This window comes from Macaca thibetana, chromosome 4, assembly GCF_024542745.1.
Source record: "Macaca thibetana thibetana isolate TM-01 chromosome 4, ASM2454274v1, whole genome shotgun sequence".
Lineage (NCBI taxonomy): Eukaryota > Metazoa > Chordata > Mammalia > Primates > Cercopithecidae > Macaca > Macaca thibetana.
In genome coordinates this window covers 57,794,638-57,814,948 of record NC_065581.1, presented here as the reverse complement: position 1 = coordinate 57,814,948, position 20,311 = coordinate 57,794,638, and the positions used below count along the sequence as shown (strand labels likewise).

General features: G+C 37.3%; 2 protein-coding genes across 8 annotated transcripts in view; one reads left to right on the top strand and one right to left on the bottom strand.

The window, feature by feature from the left end:
- DST (dystonin) overlaps nucleotides 1-20,311 on the top strand; it is a 1,587,602-nt gene that overhangs the window by 932,578 nt on the left and 634,713 nt on the right. The gene's annotated exons all lie outside the window — the stretch shown is intronic.
- The window catches only part of ZNF451 (zinc finger protein 451), a 376,340-nt gene that overhangs the window by 52,680 nt on the left and 303,349 nt on the right, over nucleotides 1-20,311 (bottom strand). Inside the window, exon 4 of one of the 7 annotated variants that reach the window (XM_050788781.1) lies at nucleotides 3,328-19,012. The exons of the other annotated variants lie outside the window; for them this stretch is intronic. Within the exon in view, the coding sequence (XP_050644738.1) occupies nucleotides 17,519-19,012 (1,494 nt within the window). The 3' untranslated portion in view covers nucleotides 3,328-17,518. Of the gene's footprint in view, nucleotides 1-3,327; nucleotides 19,013-20,311 lie in introns of those variants that run through there. 7 annotated transcript variants of the gene reach the window in all.

Sequence of the window (20,311 nt, the reverse complement as noted above, 5' to 3'; positions counted from 1 at the left end):
ACATACAGACAAAGTGGACAACTTATAAATTACTGTTTACCTACCACAGGAAAAAAGACAGTAATGACAATTCTCCTCCTACAAAGTTGAAAGAAGGGCTGACATTCATAAATAGAAAGTATATCTTATGCCTAAATTTTTCTGGAGACTAGAAGCACATAATGTGTTAATGGAGGTTCACAGATTGAAACAAATGTATCCTGTGATTTCCAATGAGGATAGTGGAGGTTTCGCATGGAGGGGTGGGAGGGGAGGAGGTAAGTGGACACTGTCTGACTGTACTTTCTGCTCAATTTTACGGTGAACCTAAAACTGTCTTTTAAAAAAGTTTATTTTAAGAAAAGAAAAATAATAGATCTTCCCTGGCTTTTTTTTTCTTTTGAGACGGAGTCTCGCTCTGTCACCCAGGCTGGAGTACAGTGGCGCGATCTCAGCTCACTGCAACTTCCGCCTCCCAGGTTCAAGTGATTCTCCTGCCTCAGCCTCCGAGTAGCTGGGATTACAGGCACGTGTCACCACCCACCTAATTTTTGTATTTTTAGTAGAGATGGGGTTTCTCCATGTTGGCCATTGGCCAGGCTGATCTCAAACTCCTGACCTAAGGTGATCTGCCTGCCTTGGCCTCCCAAAGTGCTGGGATTACAGGCGTGAGCCATCACGCCTGGCCTTCCCTGGCTTCTTCTACCAGAATAATTAGTTACAAACAAAATACCACTCTTTGGGCAAATCAGTCACCTATGTACAACCCAATTTTTATCTAAAGTGGGATAGTGATGCACTAGCCAAGTCAAACAGCAGGTATGACTTCTAGAAGTAGACAGAAGTTATACTGAAGTAAGCATATATAAAAAGGCCAAATTGGTATTTTCAGTATGAGGGTACACCTTTGCAGTAGGGACTGTTTATAGGACCACTTTAGGTAGAAGTAACCCCAGCTCACTTTCTGACCACTTGGGCAGTGTACAGCCTTGCACCCAGGTAGTAAGGTGACATTCTACTAACTTCAAAATATCCTTTTACAAGTTACAAGGCAATGCAGGTCCTCAGAAATGGCAGTCACAGGAAGTTATTTTTCTTAACTTTGATCCCTCAGTACAGGCAAATCTGTCTTATAAGCAAATTAGTGGTCGAGTGTAATAGCTCACACTTGTAATCCCAGCACTTTGGGAGCTGAGGCAGGAGGTTCACTTGAGCACAGGAGTTGGAGACCAGTGTAGCTAAGAGTACATGGCCTCGTCTCTACAAAAAAAATTAAAAACTTAGCTGGGCATGGTGGCATGTGCCTATAGTCTCAGCTACTCAGGAGGCTGAGGCAGGAGGACTGCTTGAGCCCAGGAGATCGAGGCTCCAATGAGCTATGATCCAGCCTGGGTGACAACAAAGCGAGACTCTGTCTTCTAAAAAAAGGGGGGAAAAGGGCAAATTAAATTTACTCCTTGCAAAAACTACAAAATGTAGGTACTACCTTGAGAAGGAAATTTAGTGCAGATCACAAATATAAATTTTAATTTAAAGATGTTAGTAAAATTAAAACATAGGTATAGAGTGTGTTAACTTTCTTGAGACAATACTTTCTAGGTTTTAAACTTTAGCAAAAGTCATGCTTGACCTGGTAAACCAAGGTCACATTAACATACAGGCAAACTGGACAAGGTATAAATTACTGTTTACCTACCCCCCCCAAAAAAAAGACAGTAATGACAATTCTCCTCCTATAAGGTTGAGAGAAGGACTGACATTCCTAAATAGAAAGTATATCTTATGCCTAAAAAAAAAAAATCTGGAGACTACAAGCTGCAGAAAATTTATCAAGATATTTCAAGTTGCTACCCTTACACCAAACAAAATATTTCCTACTCAAACATTAAGTCACTTATGCAGCCATGTGGGTGTGAGGATAGGAAATCAAGGGATTTTTTGGTCTCTCTGAAACTCCTGTGTCACAACAACAATGTGAATATTCTAGGGACAGGAAGAGGGTCATGTTTTAGATAAATTTAGATAATCCTAACTCAGGAAGAACTGTCCTTGAACTGATGTTTCCACTATCATTTTACTTTGTTCTAGGCCATAATAAAACCATTTTAAGTTACTTTTGAAGTTACAGTCATTCGGAAAAGCTTTACATAATATTTATTCTTCTTAATGGTTACTTTAAAGCATACTTAATGATTCTGATGCAGTACTTTTCATTGACTTTTGCATATACTCTTGATGCAAAGGTCAATGAAAATTAAATATAGAAACACAGCAATTATATATCCAGTAGGAAAAAATTTCAGTAATCCACTAGTCATGTAAGTATGTTCTTAAAACTTTACTCCCTTCGAATTATACTCACGTGCTATCAAAACATACAACACCAGGAAGAGAAGTTGTTTAGCCATTTAAACATTCATTTGGATCTCTTCAACTTCACTCTAAAATTAATCACTAGCTTAACATCACCTTTTAGAGGTTTTAAAACCTGTTGGCATTGTCATTATTTACTATAATTGTTTTTCTTATATTTAGCTATTAGTAGCCTACATATTTTATTTAATGACAAGTTGAGCTTCCCTAATCCAAAAATCTGGAAAAAAAATGCTCTAAAATCCAAAACTTTTTGAGTGCCCGTATAAAGCCCAAAAGAAACATTCCTTGGAGCATTTCAGACTTCAGATTTTCACATCAGGGATGCTCAACCAAAAGCTATAATGCAAATATTCCAAAATCCAAAAATATCTAAAATCCAAACACTTCTGGTTCCAAGCATTTCAGATAAAGGACACTCAATTTGTACATGGTTATGTCTCAATGAATTGCCTCTGTTATTCCCTACTAATTCTGCTGATCTGTTTCTTCTCTTTCACAACACTGAAGGGCTGAAAAGACCCACAAGCCCTAATGCTGAAAACAAAAGACATCTTAGAATTGACTCTGGGCTTTCTTCTTCCCACTGAGGAGAAAGTTTCTCTGATTTTTTTTTTTTTTTCCTTTAGCGATAAGGTCCTCTGGCGGGACTCAAACTCCTGGGCTCAAGCAATCCTCCCACCTCATCCTACAGAGTAGCTGGGCCTATAGGTACATGCAACCGTGCCAGGTTCTATTTTCTTCTTAAAAAGGAAGAAAAAAAGGAACTCTGGCTACCAATATTGAAAACATATTGAGGGGAAATCTGCTAGGGGTAGAGGAAAAGAAATGGTAATAGAGAAAGCAAGTGTTTCAACTAAAATCTGCCAATTTTGAAGCTAGCACTTTAAAACTGAGAAAACGGATGTATTAAAGAAAGATGTTTTAAACTGGGAAAAGATTAGGTAGATGAGGCAGACTCTATTAGTCATATGATTTCTTTTTTTTTTTTTTTTGAGACGGAGTCTCACTTTGTCACCCAGGCTAGAGTGCAGTGGTGTGATCTCGGCTCACTGCAACTTTTGCCTCCTGAATTCAAGCGATTCTCCTGCCTCAGTCTCCCGAGTACCTGGGACTACAAATGTGTGTCACCACGCCCAGCTAATTTTTGCGTTTTAAGTAGAGATGGGGTTTCACCATGTTGGCCAGGCTGGTCTCAAACTCCTGACCTCTAGTGATCTGCCAGCCTCAGCCTTCCAAAGTGCTGGGATTACAGGTATGAGCCACAGCACCCAGCCCATACAATATTTTTTCACTACAAATCTTGGGTATGGGGGTCAAGGTAGCTGGTTAAAGGGGTCACTCAATTCTTAGCACTGCGAATTTCTACCATTTCCCTAATGCCACAATGCTGAAGTGTAATTTAATGTGAAACTGTAAAATTCCAGACTGCTTTCCTTAGGCTGGGTTTGCCATCTCCCACAAAGCCTGTAACTTGATTATCACTTAGGTCTTTGGAGCTTTTCTAAGAAAGATAAGGCTTTCAGACATAACCTGAATTCAATTCTCAAGCTAAAATTGAATTGGCTCGGATCCATAGCAAAAATCATTTTTTTTAAGTTTCATTTTGAGTATTAGCAGCTATAGGATCTTCAGGGTTATCCTCCTTGAAGTACTTCCTGTGGTCACCCTTCTTTAAAGACCTTAAAGACTAATATCTTTAAATAAAACACATAATATTAAAGGGTCCATACTGACAGTTAATAAGCTATCAATGTTAGCCAATCGGTGTTGGGGAGAAGTATAGGAAAGCCTTAAGAAAAATATTGGGGAAATTGGGGGTCTTCTGTTTGCCAATACTTCAGATCAATCTCTGCATCAATTTTCTTCCAAACCCACAATTGCATAGAATTAAGGAGGATGTAAAGCCAGAAGAAGCTTAAAGGCAGATTCTGGTTCAGTTACTATGAAATTCTTACATTCTCAAATATACTTCTTTACATTTTTATCTAAAATTTTAGATAAAACATGCACAGAGCAAATTTCGATTGTATCCTATAAATGATAACCATATTCAGGATACTGGTTATACCTGAGGACACATCTCCATGAAAGTTAAGCATATACAGGTAAAGCAACACTTCTAAAGAACAATGTTTATCTTTTAATGTGCCCTGGTAGAGTTACAGCAAAAAGTCCAAGTCTAGAAATGACAACCTGACACAAAATCCCATAATCAATGAAATGATAATATTAAACTTACATTTCAACATATCTTCCCTATTAGTACTAATAGATCAACCAATTAATTTTTTTTTTTCTGACAGGATCTCACTTTGTTACCCAGGCTAGAGGGTTACCATAGCTCACTGCAGCCTCAACCTCCTGGGCTCACTTAAGCAATCCTCTCACTTCGGCCTCCTGAGTAGCTGGGCCTACAGGCAGGTACCAGCACGCCCAGCAAGTTATTCTTATTTTTTGTGAAGACAGAGTCTTGCAGTATTGCCCAAGCTGGTCCTGGCCTCAAGCAATCCTCCCATCTAGGCCTCCCAAAGTGCGAGGACTACAGGCATGAGCCACTGTGCCAAGCAACACTTGTAGTTTTTAAGTGAAAATGATCCTGTAAATATATATATTAATAAAATCTAGAAGGCTATATAAATCAAAGTGTTAAATAGTGGTTATTTCTGTCTCGAGGCTTTTTTCTTTTTTTACATTTATCTTCTAATTATTCTACAATCAGCATATGTAATAAAATTGTTAACAAATTTTAATTATGAATGAAGAAGACAAAAATGTTAAGGATCTCGGTCTTTTGTTTGGGAACATAATGGTCTTGCTTTAAATCACTAATTTTGCCTTATAAAAATATGTTTAATATCTATCCTACACAAATATAGACAGAAATGCTGCATCTAGAAGGGACATAATCTATTAGTAAATTGTATGTAACTTTTCTCAGATTTTTGTCCCTAGATGTATAATATTGGGTTACATTATTTTCCAAATCCAACAGAAACATATTAATCAAGAATTAAGGAAAGTCAGTTTCAGCTCAACAAGCTTAATGGCTACTGGGAAAATACTTTTACACAAATTTCAAGGCAAACATCATTATCACTTAAAGCAAAAAACATTTAGCTCAAACACAAATTTGTATGTTTTTTTACATATATGGTTTTCCTAAAAGCATGTCTGACTCTGCATTTTAAAATGTATTTAAAATACTGATGAAAGTATACAGTCAAATTAAAAGCTGAAACTTAAAAATATATGCTTATTCAGCTCACTTAGACCTCACCTTTCTCTATTATTGTTTGGAATGTAAATATAGAAAGCAGGATTCTTAGTTTTTCCAGTCACGAAGATAAGTTCTCTCAGGTATGTTTAACAAATGTGCTCAAAAGGAAGCCAATTAAACACCAAAATAAATTTTTAGTACAAGCTAAATTTCTACTTAAGTAACTTCAGATGAATGTACATGACTTCATAACTTTCTCTTAAAATTCATCTACAAATGCTTCTTTCTTGAACTCACTCTTGATCCTGAAAATGTAGTATGGTTTAGGAAGCTAAATGCCAGACAGAACTGGCTCTAAACTGTTTTATAAAAAAATTTTTCTTAAAAGATCCATGAGTACATTTTTTACAAATATTAAATTCAGGCAGATCTTTCACTTTATTCTTCACACATCACTCACCGAAAAGTTGAGCCTCTGAGTAACTTACTGTGGTAACTAGCTAAATCAGTTACTTTAAATGTTTGCAAATACCAACTCAAAGGGAATGCGGAATTAATGGAGTGATTTTGCTTTTGCGAAGCAATTTCTAGAACACAATAGTAAAAAGCAGGACTAGGTAAAGAAAATGTAGTACATGTACACAACGGACTACTATATAGCCCAAAAAAAAAAAAGAATGACATCATGTCCTCTGCAGGAACATGGATGGAGCTGGAGGGCTTAGTCAACTAACACAGGAACAGAAAACCAAATACTGCATGTTCTCACTTATAAGTGGGAGCTAAATAATGAGAACCAAAGGGCACAAATACGGGAACAGCAGACATTGGGCCTACATGAGGGAGGAGGGTGGGAGGAGAGAGAGCACCAGAAAAATAACAATCGGTTACCATGCTTGGTACCTGGGTGACAAAATAATCCTGTATCCCAAACCCCCATGACACAAGTTTACCTATAAAACAAACCTGTAAATGTACCCCTGAACCTAAAATAAAGGCTTAAAAAGAAAGAAAGAAAAAAAAACAACAAAAAGCAGGGCTTCACAGAAGAAATTATTTTACAATAGCTCACAGCATTGTACTACTTTGTGGCCTTTTAATGATAAATGACTTATATTTGTAAATCATTATTACTAATTTCTAAAAAGCACTTTAGTTCTTGATGAACCAAAAAGCTTCCATTTCACATTTTCTACAAAATTACTTTAATAGAAATATGAATACATTATGAATATGAAGTCACTAGACCTCTCTATGAAATGGAACAATTTTGCTCCATATACCACACAGGTTGACATAACCTAGGAAGAAAGTATTCTGCAAGAATACTTCCAGAGAAGTGACCACAACAAACCAGTTTCCTATATGACTCATCATAGGCACCTTCTGGGTAATGAAAAAGCTAGTAATAGGAAAAGATGCAATTTGTAGGAGGGAGGAAGGTAAAGAATAAGGTGAGGGGATATACACAAAACAATCCAAGGCAGGTTTATTTACAGTCATAATATCTTCCTGAACATCAGCTGGCACTGATTATCCAGAGGAGTTCCAACTGGAGAGTATTTCTTTCATCATCTCTATCTTATATGTAAGGGACTCCAAGTTCAAAGAAAGCTCAAAGGAACAACCAACTGCAAAAGAATTAACTTTGCACATCATCATCACAGTATCTGACTAGTGCATTTGGTTTGAATAGAAATCCTGCAACGAATGGATTACTTCATGGAAACCCAATTTCAAAGTCTGCTTATTATTGCCCATCCTAAAGCTTCAATCCATGGTTTGGTCTGAAGTTTGCACCACCCCCCAACAAAGTTCTGTTTACCAGAAGCCCCTGCCACTCAACTTATATAACTCAAACTGTATCCCAAATAACACTTTGAAAAGCAATGGTTTTTCTCAAGAATTTTATATGCAAATACAGATAAAGCAGAAGAGATAAACACAGCATAACAGTACAATATTTATTTACCATCTTACCATCTCCAGCAGCAAAGCTTTAGGACCAGGAAACTCTCTTTTTACAAAGCAATCTCCTTCCCACCCCCAATTAGTTGTTTACAAATACAAAGTACACAGGACATCTGCTTTGTATGAACAAATCTTAAAACATACATATAGATATACCCCATTCTGTAAAGTACTTTATTCAGTTAAGAAGGCTAGTCCTACCAAACCTGTTAAAAAAGATTTTCCTATGTTCTCTTTTGAGTAAACTGCCAACATCTCTCTCTACAAAAATCATTTTAGGAAAATGACTTTCATCCTCCTTCAGTACAGGACCAAAAAATAATAGTAACAATGCAACTTAGGAACTTAAGAGAATTTTAAAATATACAGCCAGGCGTGGTGGCTCACACCCATAATCCCAGCACTTTGGGAGGCCAAGGTGGGTGGATCACCTGAGGTCAGGAGTTCGAGACCAGCCTAGCCAACATGGTGAAATCTTATATCTACTAAAAATACAAAAATTAGTTGAGCATGGTGGCGGGCGCCTGCAATCCCAGCTACTCGGGAGGCTGAGGCAAGAGAATCGCTTGAACCTGGGAGGCAGAGGTTGCAGTGAGCCGAGATTACACCACTGACTCTAGCCTCGGCAACAGAGTGAGACTCAGTCTCAAAAAGAAAAAAAAAACAAAACCACACAATAACTCTGAATATGATGTGTGACAAACCAAAAGGGAGTTACAGATTTTTAACCCCCGTGCCACTGTTTCGCCTCTGGCATAGAAGGGGGAAAAAAAAAAAAAAAAGATGAACTGTAAAGAAAATAAAAGTAAAAGTGGGAATGGGGCCTGGTACGGTGGCTCACGCCTGTAATCCCAGTACTTCGGGAGGCCAAAGTGGGCAGATCACTCGAGGTCCGGAGTTCGAGACCAGCCTGGCCAACGTGGCAAAACTCCATCTCTACAAAAAATACAAAAAATTAGCCAGGCATGGTGGCACGTGCCTGTAATCCTAGCTACTTGGGAGGCTGAGGCAGGAGAATCACTTGAACCTGGGAGGTGGAGGTTGCAGTAAACCAAGATGACCCCACTGTACTCCAGCTTGGGAGCCAGAGCAAGACTGTCTCAAAAACAAAAAAAGGAAAAGAAGAAAAAAAAAAAGAAGCTAAAAGGGGCCAACAGCAAGGAAAAAAACTTAAACACGAAGTTGACAAAATGTGTTGGAGCTGCTGGAGATATTACTGTGACAAGGTCTACAACCCAATTTCCTATCTGAATCACCTAGAGAGGGTTCTGGTGATAGGAACCCACTTCCTCCTTCAATACAACACCTCCAAATGCCAATGAGGCAATATTTTTATAAGTATCTTTATTTTCCCCAAGTCCACCTAGAAATCATCTGTAAGTCAAAACACAAGGAAATTAACCACTTTTAGCTACCCTGAGGACACCTTTCCACAGGTGACCCTGAAGTATGCAACCATTTAACTGTGAAGGGATACCACATTCCACTTCAGGGGCATTACCCTGTTCATCCTCAGAGTTGTTCTCTACCAGTGCCTCAGTTCTCTCCGATTGCTTGAGCTGCCCCAGAGCCAAAGGTGCACTGCTGAAAGCCCAGCTTGGGCTCAGTTCCGGGAAAGAATTGTTCTAGATGTACATAATGGACTACGGTACAAACCATCTCCTAGAGAGACAACTCCTACAACCTTACAAGTGATGGCTACACAAACTCAGCACACTTTGAATATGTAGGAACCAGTATATATTCACGGATAATTTATCAACTTCTTTTAGTTTACTCTCCTCCTTTTCTGTTTCCCCTAAAGACTATTTTTCATAATTCTGAAACCAGACACACTCCATTATGTTACCCACACTGTTGCACTCTCCTGCTCCTCCACCTGAATGCCTGGCTCCTGTTTCTCCACCAGGCCAACTAACTCTTGCCTAATTCTCCTCCAAAACTCAGCTCACACACTTGGTAAGAAAAGCTTTCCTCATCCCTCTATATGGCTTTTTTTGTTCCATCACCACAGGCATTCTTCCAAAAAGGACATCTGCTCTTATACTTTATTGGTATTTACTTCTCTTGAGAATATGCCATCTCTTATTAACCCTCAGTATTCTCAGACCTTTCTTAGCACCTGCCTGCACATAGCAGGTACTGAAAAAGATGTCTGACAAACTAAAAGACTGTTTTCAACACAGATATAAAATAACAAAATACCATCTATCAAAAATTGTATACACATACATACACACTCTAGCTCTTCATTCTACATTCTCTTATTATTTTCTTATTGTTTCTTATGAGCATTTCTTAGCTTGTACTTGGGAAAAGAGACTTTTACTTTAAATTACTTTAATAGAAATATGAATACATTATTAGAAAGTCTTCTAATGACTTAGTACACTGTTAGGCTTGTAAGATAGTCTTAAAAAATCATAAAAGGGGGAACATGATCACATGGCATGAAATGAATATTTACATGCTGTTAGATACATTTTAAAAGGTATGTATCTATAGTTAATACCATAGAACACCATATCCAACATGAATAGAAACAGCACAATTACTTAAAAAAGGAAATCTGTATCAGCTTTAGTGTTTTCAAAGTACTTTTGGATATTAACTCATTTGAGAGTAGGAAAACTGAGGCTCAGAAAATAAGTGACTTGCTAATACTGAGGGTCAAGGTCTTTGCAATTCAAATACCATGTGCTTTTTGCACCATTCCTTTTTCCTTCCATTAAGCCAATATCCTCAAAATGCCAGTTAAAAAAAAAATTAAGTGTCTATATGAAACAAAATGAATGTAATAAACAACACAGAACAAAGAAAAAACACAAGCAATACGATTAACATAATCAGTGCTGAAAATGAATGGAAACAGAAACCAATGACTATGAATCAAGAATAATCTCAGTCCAGCACAGTGAAATCTCAATGGGAGAACTAAGAGGATAGGGTTCCTGATCTGACAAGTGAAATAATCAGGAATCAGTTAATATACGACATCAAATACTTTAGTGGAGTGACAGCAAAGTCATAAAGTTCAGAAAAGAAAAAGATTTGTGTATGTGAAATGAGTTTGCCATAGAAGTAAAACTTGAATGGGGCTTTGAGAAACACATGGAGGCAGCCTAGTATAATGTTGAATTGAGACTGGAAAAAGTCTATATTTAAAACTCAGTTCTACTACCTGAGCAAGTTGCTTAATGACTCTTAAGTTTCAGTTTTTCATCTGCAAAATAAGAAGGAATTTCTCTCTCAAGAGTGCCTTGCAACCAGCACAGAGCCTGTACAGAGACTATACAAATGCAGATTCTTTCTTCTACTGTCTTCCCAGGCAGGAAGATGACAATTAGACACAAGGATATCAACATGCTTCCAAACCCTGTCAGAACATATAGAAGCTGTTCCAAGCCATTAAAGAAAGATCAATACACAGGCCCTCTGTCCCAAGAATCTAAATGAAACTATTTATATAACTAGATTCTAATGAAGGCAAAAAGGAACTGGCTGCATACCTAACAGTAGTTAAATGTAAATTAAATATGTAAAAAAAAAATGAGTTGAAAACTGTGCTTAGTGACTTGGGGAAACATTTTTATTTCATCATCCACATCACTGTTACCTCACCAATCAAAAGAGGTATTAAGGGACCACAACATGATAGTTATTTAACACATTACTACATTTATAAATAAAGGTAGTATGAAACATAGCCATCACAGATAAAAGTAGGAGTTAACAAGAGGTCTAACTGCAGCCCTTAAAAGTGAATGCTGTGATAGAGCCACTCTTATGGGTAATGAAAGAAAACAGTACTATGATAGCTCATGGAGCAAAGATAGCATATGAACAGGGTTAGTCTTACAAAAGTACTACTAACTGAACACAATTCTTGAAGCACTTAAAGTCCAAGTAGAACTTAAAAATATCACCAAATATAGGCCGGGTGCTGTGGCTCACGCCTGTAATGCCAGCACTTTGGGAAGACGAGGTGGGCGGATCACGAGGTCAGGAGATTGAGACCATCCTAGCTAATACGGTGAAACCCCATCTCTACTAAAAATACAAAAATTAGCCAGGCATGGTGGCGGGTGCCTGTAGTCCCAGCTACTCAGGAGGCTGAGGCAGGAGAATGGCGTGAACCCAGAAGGCAGAGCCTGCAGGAAGCCATGATCGCGCCACTGCACTCCAGCCTGGGTGACAGTGAAACTCCGTCTCAAAAAAAAAAAAAAAAAAAAAAAAAAAAAAAAATCATCAAATATAAACTATTTACCTTCATGTTACCAAAGGAATATACTCAGGAATACAGAAAGCAATACGACTTGAGAGATCTCCAAAACAATACAACTTGAGAGATCTCCAAAGTCCCAAAAGAAAATACAGACAACCTGAAAATTCTTACTGAATTCTTGACAAGGTATCACAAAACCCAACACACCATTTGAAATAGGTTACCTCAACCAGTAAAGCCCTTAACGGGTTAACTTTAAGATATATCAGGGCTGTATTATATATAATAAATCCATGGGGATGGGCTTCCAAATTTTTATAAGATACCTCTAACCATAAACTATATATAATAAATGTGTGTGAACATGTAGAAATGAGAAAATAATACTACCATTAAACAAGGTAGCACTAAAAGTTGATTTAAGTTCAAAAATCAAAGTAGTTTGAGATACTGGACTGGCTATTTTTTTTTTTAAGTGACATTAGAAGAAACTAGAATATCTCTTCTACTAATGCTTTAAAGACATGGTATTTAAATATACAAACACAAAGCCACATCAAAATCTTGTCTAGTATACACTGATAGAATAAAAAATATCACCTACATCAAAGAGATTATGGGAAGATCAGACATCCTTTCAGAAAGAGGCGTTGAATACAGAAGAAAAGATCAATACAAAGAATAACTGATATGCTAACAACATCAAAAGGACATGGTTGGACTGTGACCACTTTCAGATATATCCCACAGGAAGCCAACAAAATTTCCAGTAATAAGTTATCTCAATGGTACCAAACACTACTAAAGTTTTCATTACAACAAAAAACAAGTAAATGAAAAGACAAAGAAGTAAAAAATATTCCACTAGTAAGAGAAGATTTAATAAAACAATATTCTGCTCATCCAGGAAGGGAAATTTCATAAAATAATATTTTAATATTTTATAAAACTCAATATATCTGGAAAAATAATAAAAAGATTTGCATTCAATACAATAATCACCAGTTTACTGATAACTTCCACCTATATATTTTCTTAGGTAAAAAATAAAGACTGGTTTGTGTATCTACTATGATAAACCATACAGAATTGATCTAGTCAATTGAATCACATGCATAAGATGCATACAGATGAGACAATCAATTATTGGACTAGCCACTAACATTAAATACAGAATGAGAAATTCCAAAAGACAAGAGAACCTAAACAGTGCGAGACTGCGGCAAAATACGCCTCACATTAAAAAAAAAAAAAAAAGATTTCACAGCCAGGCACGGTGGCTCACACCTGTAATCCCAGCACTTTGGGAGGTCAAGGCAGGCAGATCACTTGAGGTCAGGAGTTTGAGACCAGCCTGACCAACATAGAGAAACCCCATCTCTACTAAAAATACAAAATTAGCTGGGCATAGTGACGCATGCCTGTAATCCCAGCTATTCGGCAGGCTGAGACAGGAGAATTGCTTCAACCCGGGAGGTGGGGGTTGCAGTGAGCCGAGATCACGCCATCGCACTCCAGCCTGGGCAACAAGAGCGAAACTCCGTTTCAAAAAAAAAAAAAAAAAAAAGATTTCACTTATTGCAATCTTTAAACTACTTCTACAAATATCTAATCCATAATTTCAAACCTTCATCAGAATCCCAGTCAACTAGTTATATCTTTAAGAATAATGAATGTCATGTCCATCCACATCAGTATCCAATTTTACCAAAGGGATTCTGGAATGTGTCTTTTTCAACCTCCTTGTTTACAGTACCTGAGAGGTTATCCTGGATGTATCAGGTCCTTAAGGACATTATCAATCAGGTCACTTAGGTATCACTCAGTAAATTATTAGTGTAGTACTAATAAAGCATACTAAATAGTGTCCAAGTAGCCTGAAAGAGTTTATGCTCCCTTCAAAATGTCATTTTGAGGGTTAAATAAATGGAATTATACTGATAAAGAAGCTGTCACACAGTTTAAAAAAAAAAATAAAAGTTTAACTGTAATTATACTGATAAGGAAGCTGTCATTCAGTCTTTTAAAAAAAAGATAAAGTGTCAGCAAATTTACTGCTTTTTAAAAATGTCCTTGCTTATTCTAACCAAGTAAACACACCCACTTATCAAATATTAAGTTGTGTTACCATGGCTAAGAACAAGGTTAGATATGAGACAATCAGAAAACCTAGAGGGCATCTATAGAAAACAAAGCTGTCTTAAGGCCCCCCAAAATTGGCCACTCACTAATAAAAAAAAGAACTACTGTCTAGTTAGTTAAATAAAGGGGAGGAAGGCATACTCTACAACCTTCTGAAATGAATCAACAGTGCTATAAACAAATTAACATTCAGAAGGGAGTACATTTAGATAGTGCAATTGTACAAATGATAGAGTAATAAACTACAAGATTAAATCACTGTACAAAATTCACATAAATACCACAAGCAATATATGCAAGACATCAAAATTTAAGTTTTAAAGAAAAGTGTAGAATTTAAAAAGGCACTTCATATAAAAATGGAAACAGTACTTCTCTATACACAGTAACTACAAGAAACCATATTGTCTCTGTATACATTGTATATCTAATCAAGAAGTAACATTTTGAAGAAAAAAGATCATTAGATACATCCTTTTTGAGAATAACAGATCATTAAACTTGCAACTATTCCAAGGCCTCCTAGAAAACCTAGAGGTATTTAAACATTAGAGGTTGGCCTACTAGAGAATTTTGTTGCAGGCTCTGAACATGGCAGGCATAATACGAATATTTATTATCTAAGAGTTTCTGATTCTACTGGGGTAATCTCCCTAGACCAAATCCTCACTTTAAGTTTTATAACATTATCATCTTTCAAGTATGCCAGAGATTTTAAAATAATAAAAAATAAACACATTAAAGATATTTCTTTCGCACTCAAGAAACTAATCTACAACTAAAAACTCTTCCTGATATGCATTCTGTCTCCATCCCTATTAAACGGTCAAATCCTTTCAGAACTACTTGGTCACCAATTTGATGATTTCCCTATATCTTTACACTTTGAGGAAAACAGAGTATCTGGAGACACTTGGGCATATCAGTTAGAGTAACTAAGAAAGGATACTTTTACTTATTACTGGGCAACATAAATATCACAAGAGGAAAAGAGAACAGCAACATCATCTTACAAATATTTAAGAATGGAGGAGCTGGGCAACAATGCAAATATAGTCAACACTACCATACGTTTAAAAAATGGTTAAGGTGCTAAGCTTTATGTGCCTCTTTTCTTTTTTTTTAAACCACAATTTAAAAGGCAAAGGGGAGGGGAAGTATATTAAAGGGAAGTGCCAAAATAGTTTCAGACAAACACATTTTCAGGCATAACTTATTTTGGTTTAGTTTAAGGTTTGAAATAAGGGTATGTCAAAAACCACCAAGTTTATGACATAGCATCTAATTCAGGGAAGGAAAAGGGGAGAAATGGAAAGTGAAAAGAGTCTGAAGTAGCCTTAGCTAGTTAGGAACACGTATGTGCAGTCACATAAAACATTTCCAAGGTCTCTCACCACTGAGTTCTCCAGTGGCAAGTTCTCTAAGATAAAACTACAGTGCCAGTATCAAGAGCACATGGGATTGCTTGATTGGTGCAATGCACATAAGCCACAAAAATGTATGATTTCTTAGGCCTTTGTTTCTGTTCAGGTAATCAATATTCTTCTAGGGTTTAGTTTGAAAGACAGTTTGTAAAGAACACTGGCATGGACCTTTTCCACAGAAGTGGAAATAAAATTTTGTGTAAAATACAGAAAAATAAGGTAAGTATTAACTCTTTATATGACTGGGCTAAATCTGCAAAACAATACCCCCTTTATTAAGACTAGTTCAAGTTTAATCTACAAATAGGACAAACATGACCAATACAGTACCCGGAAATTAACTGACAAAATAATTTCTTCCAAGTAGTAAAATTTACGCCAACAACCTCTGTAACACAAATAAGGAAAGGAAGAAAAGTAGATTTTAAAATGGGTGCTGAATATAGTTATGATGGGGGAGGAGGAAGGAGCTTCCAATAAACTATTAAAAATCGTGGCACCAGAGAAAATGTCAATTACCACTGTGCAACAACTATGGCAAGAAGCCACATACACCATAAAACAGTGCCATATTCAATTAGTAGTATATCCAAAATGCCTCGACCAAGCAGATGAAAAAACACAGAAGTTACAGAATTAAGTCTGTCAATTAAAAGAAAAACAACTGGTTTTGGCTGCCAAGCAAATAATACTAGGTGATGTATTCAGACCCCTCAAACTTGACATATTCTCCATTCCTGATGTCATGCTGTGAAGACATGGATCTAAGGGCTGATATACCACACATCCACTACCTTGAGTCTAAAGAGAAGATACTGTGGGACATATAACTGAGGTATCTGCTGCCAGTTCCAGTACGGTGAAAAACTATTACTGGGATCAACTGGGAGCAAAAAGATAAGCTGTCTCTTACACTAAGAATCTGACTAAATTAAGTAACCAAGTAACCAAGAATGTATCACTGAAGTCTTGATTTCAGCCTTTCAAATCCTTAATGGATATCATGTTCTCTTCACTAAATCCACAGCTATGCTTTAAATCTTAAGGATTCCCAATAAAATCTAGACTGATGGTATCCCTCTTTATTACAGTAAGGGGAGAAGATTGTCAGGCATGTTTGGAATTCTTGCTCTTAGGAGTTCAGATTTTCATGCCTGGATCGTGTAACATCCTTTATTTCCAGGGCACTGATGTGCGTATCTTTTTTGTATTTAGAGTGTGATGCACTATCAAGCTCAAAAGAATTAAATGTTTAGAAGGTAGGTTGTTTAAGAAGGCCATCTTGGTGAAAGGCCCAGCTTACAGTGAGAGACTACCATGACTCAGTCTTACAACTTGATATGAGAGCTTGATAGGTCAAAGACTATTAGGACTGATGACAACAAAGAACTCTCTCACATGTAGCTTTATGAGTAGTGATGGTATGGTGGCCATCAAAGTCTTGATGAAGATAGTTACTGTGCAATTTCTACAGAGATGTTATAGGTAGAAGTCTTTTTCCAGTTGGTGTCCATAGAAGACCTGTGACATCTAGCCATTCCAAGGGGAAACAAACTGGATTTGGCAAAATTTGACTTGAATTCCAGTTGACACAAAGCTTCATGGCTGATTCTGAAGTCTCACAGAGCTTGACAGTAGTATGAACTCTTGGTGAGTTGACCATCTTGACATAAAGACATTTTAACAGATGTGTCATTTTGTGAAGATCTGTCAAACTGAAGCCTGAACAAGGAAGCACTGATAACCTAAAAATGAAGGATTTACCTCTGGTCTTAGTAAACAGAGATCTAGTATTAGGTTATTTCTAGATTCAAAATATCTGCTAGTCCTCAGTTTACAGGTAAGATTTTCCTGAGGAACAAATCTTTATATTTTTCTTTAATCACAAGAGGATTCAGATTCCTGAGTGGCCCTCCTCCAAACTTATTTTTGGACCAGAAATAAAGGATAAACATTTGTCCAACCCTTTCAAGAAAGTCTCCACTGCTCACTTGGTCAGTAAGTCATGAGTTTATTTTATACCTCATTTCAAAAGTCTACAATTCAAAGGTCAGCTGTGATCATTCCAGACATGCATTCAGTTTTTGAGATGATCTCCTACCTGTAGATCCTATTTGTACGAGGAGGAACAAGTAAAATAGTTAGGATCTTGAATGACTATTCTGCTGAACATAAAACAGGTTATTAATTCTTGTACCCATGGCGTTCTGGAGAGTCTCCCTTCTTTCTATATCTATAGGGGTGGTTTCGAGGTTTGTACCAATCCCCTTTGGAGTATCCTCTATTGTGATAATGTGCTTTCTGATCATGACTATAAAAGTATCGATGCTGATTATAGTATTTGTGATCTTTATAGTCATTTTCTTTTATACTGTTCTCTTCGGCAACAACAGCTTTTACATCTTGTCCAAAAAGGGAAGTACCATCAAAGGGCAAGTGGGAGATCTTCTCCTGGGTTTTCTTAGTAAGAGATGTAAGTCGAAGCCAGGCCTGCCTTCTATAGTCTATGGCCATGGCCATAACTCTGACTACAGAATCCATTATGTCCCTAGTAGTACAAAGTTGCCAAAGGCCTGCATCCATACCATCAGATATTATACATCTTGCTTTTCCACGATCAAACTCTGGGTCATGAACCAGATCTTCCATGTCTTCCCAGAGTTTACGCTGATATTGAGTCATATAAGCCATGTAGCTAGCAGCTCGGGCTGCAATGGAGGCAGCATGGTAAAACCTACAACCCATGACCTCCATTTCTTTTGAGGTAGAATCTAGAGGGGATGTTGTATTTCCTCTTTTGCTGTGTTCTAATGCTTCTACAATGGGGCCTTCAGCTGGTGGGTTAGGTTGGAAAGGAGAGGTGTCCTTGGCCACAGGATATACCCTGTGTCCCATGAAGGAAGAAGGATGGCAATCAGCAGGGTCTTTAAAAACCTCAGTGGTGGCAATTCTCAGAAGAGGATGCAATGGAGGAACCAAACGTTTTTTAGAAGTCACACAATCAGGTTTCCCTTCACATGACTCTGCTTCAGATTGTAATGTCACCCTTTTTATAACACCTCTTTGTTCCATTCTCTTCAAAAGACCTGTGAAACTAGATTGGCTGGGGTCAGATGGCTGCCCTTTGTCATCAGCTGATGGTGATTTGTAATCAGTTTCTTCTTCAACTGTGGATAAATTTTCCTCCTTAGAGGTGGAGATGTCCCAAGGAACTGAGGAGTTCTCACTTGGCCTAGAATGATGAAATCTAAAACAGCTCCTGGACTGCAGATCACGTATCACTCGGGACATTTCAGCTACTTGTGTCTGGAGATAGAGGATGGCATCCCGTCCATGCTGTGAAGCTGAAGAAGAATCTATACATAAATTCTCTTTGACCTCAGAAGAGGCCAAAGATTCTTGGGGGACCAGAAGTGGAGATGAAGGCAGAGTCTGAAAATTCTGTGACGATTTAAGGGTCTCTGTCTCAGAGATCTTAGTATCTGAATTATTTTGATCATTTTTCTGGTTCTCCAATGGGTTCTCAACAGAGGAAGTTTGAGAAACTATCCTTTCTGGACTGCTGGAACAACTCCCAGAGAAGGAGCTGCTATCTCCAATGGGAAGAGGAACACTGCAGCTAGAGCACATTTCTGGGCGATGATTCTCAGAGGATGGCACCTTAGATTCAGGCATTCTCTGGGTTATCCACATGAACAAGAAAACCAAGGAAGAGAAAAAAATGCTTTTAATATGTTAACTTTCAAGTGCAGAGATTCACGTCCAGTAAGTAGAACTCAATTTTTAAATTATTATAATTAACAGTGAAAGATACAATCCACTCAAGGTCAGCAAAAGGAATCAGAGAAGTCAAATCCACAAACTTTGCTACCCCAAAGACCCAATATCAACTATTGGCATTAATCTGGGACTCTGTTTATGAAAAAGTAGAGAGTAAAAACAAGCTCAGATCATGTGGTGCTACCCTGGCTGCTGTTTGGTCCCATGTTAGCATAAGAATAAGTGTTGAGACCACTCATAAGAATAAAAGAAAAAAATATTCCATTCAAGATATGTTAAGTTCTATTCAAGATACGCAAGAAGCTAACGATGGCAAAGAGAACTTAAGGAAAGTTCCACTAAGAAGAAAAAAAAATCTAAAACTCCCCCATTAGAGTCATTTTAAGCACCTTTGAAAATTCTGTCATTCACTCTCCATGAATAACAAAACTTTCTAGTCGTATAGTCCTACTTTATGGTTTGTAGTATAAGGAGTTATAAATTGTTACCTCATTTCATCCTCACAACAACCCTGTGAGGTAGGTATTATTCTTATTTGATTGAAAAACGGAGGTTAAAAGGTTACTTAATTTATCCAAAGTCACAGAATTTGTAAAGAGTAAAGCTGGGACTCAAACCCAGGTATTCTGATTCCAAGTCCAAGTCTCTCAATCCCCTATATCACAGAGCAAGAAGTTTGTGGCCACTCTGAACAGTAAGAGTTTTCTAATCCAAGAAGAAAACAGCCCATTAACAGAAGTTTGGGCTAAAGCAAGGACAAATGAAAGGCAAGACTGTTACAAAGGGCTCAACTAGTTCACTTCTCAGAGCAAGTAAAGTATTGGTCCAAGGGTCAAACCTACAACCAGTACATCACAGGTAAGATAAGTAACTCTAAATATGTGGGGCACAGACAAGGTGAAAGGGATGATGACTGAAGTAATATATCTCCTATAAACCCTTCCCTCACTTTTCATTCCTAAAAGGATCTCTACATGTCCTTTTTTCTAAGAGAAAACAAATTTTCTGTGGTCATGTGGTTCTGGAACAAAAGAATCCTGTTGTATAGGGCACCTGAGGAGAATATAGGAAAAGAGAAGGGAAAGAGGAATCAATAAGCTTGCAGTTTTTATTCCATTTCCCTTTTATCAGATACCACCTCTAAGGCTTAGAATTTCCCAGAGTCTTATTACCATTTTTTCATATCGTCACTCAAAG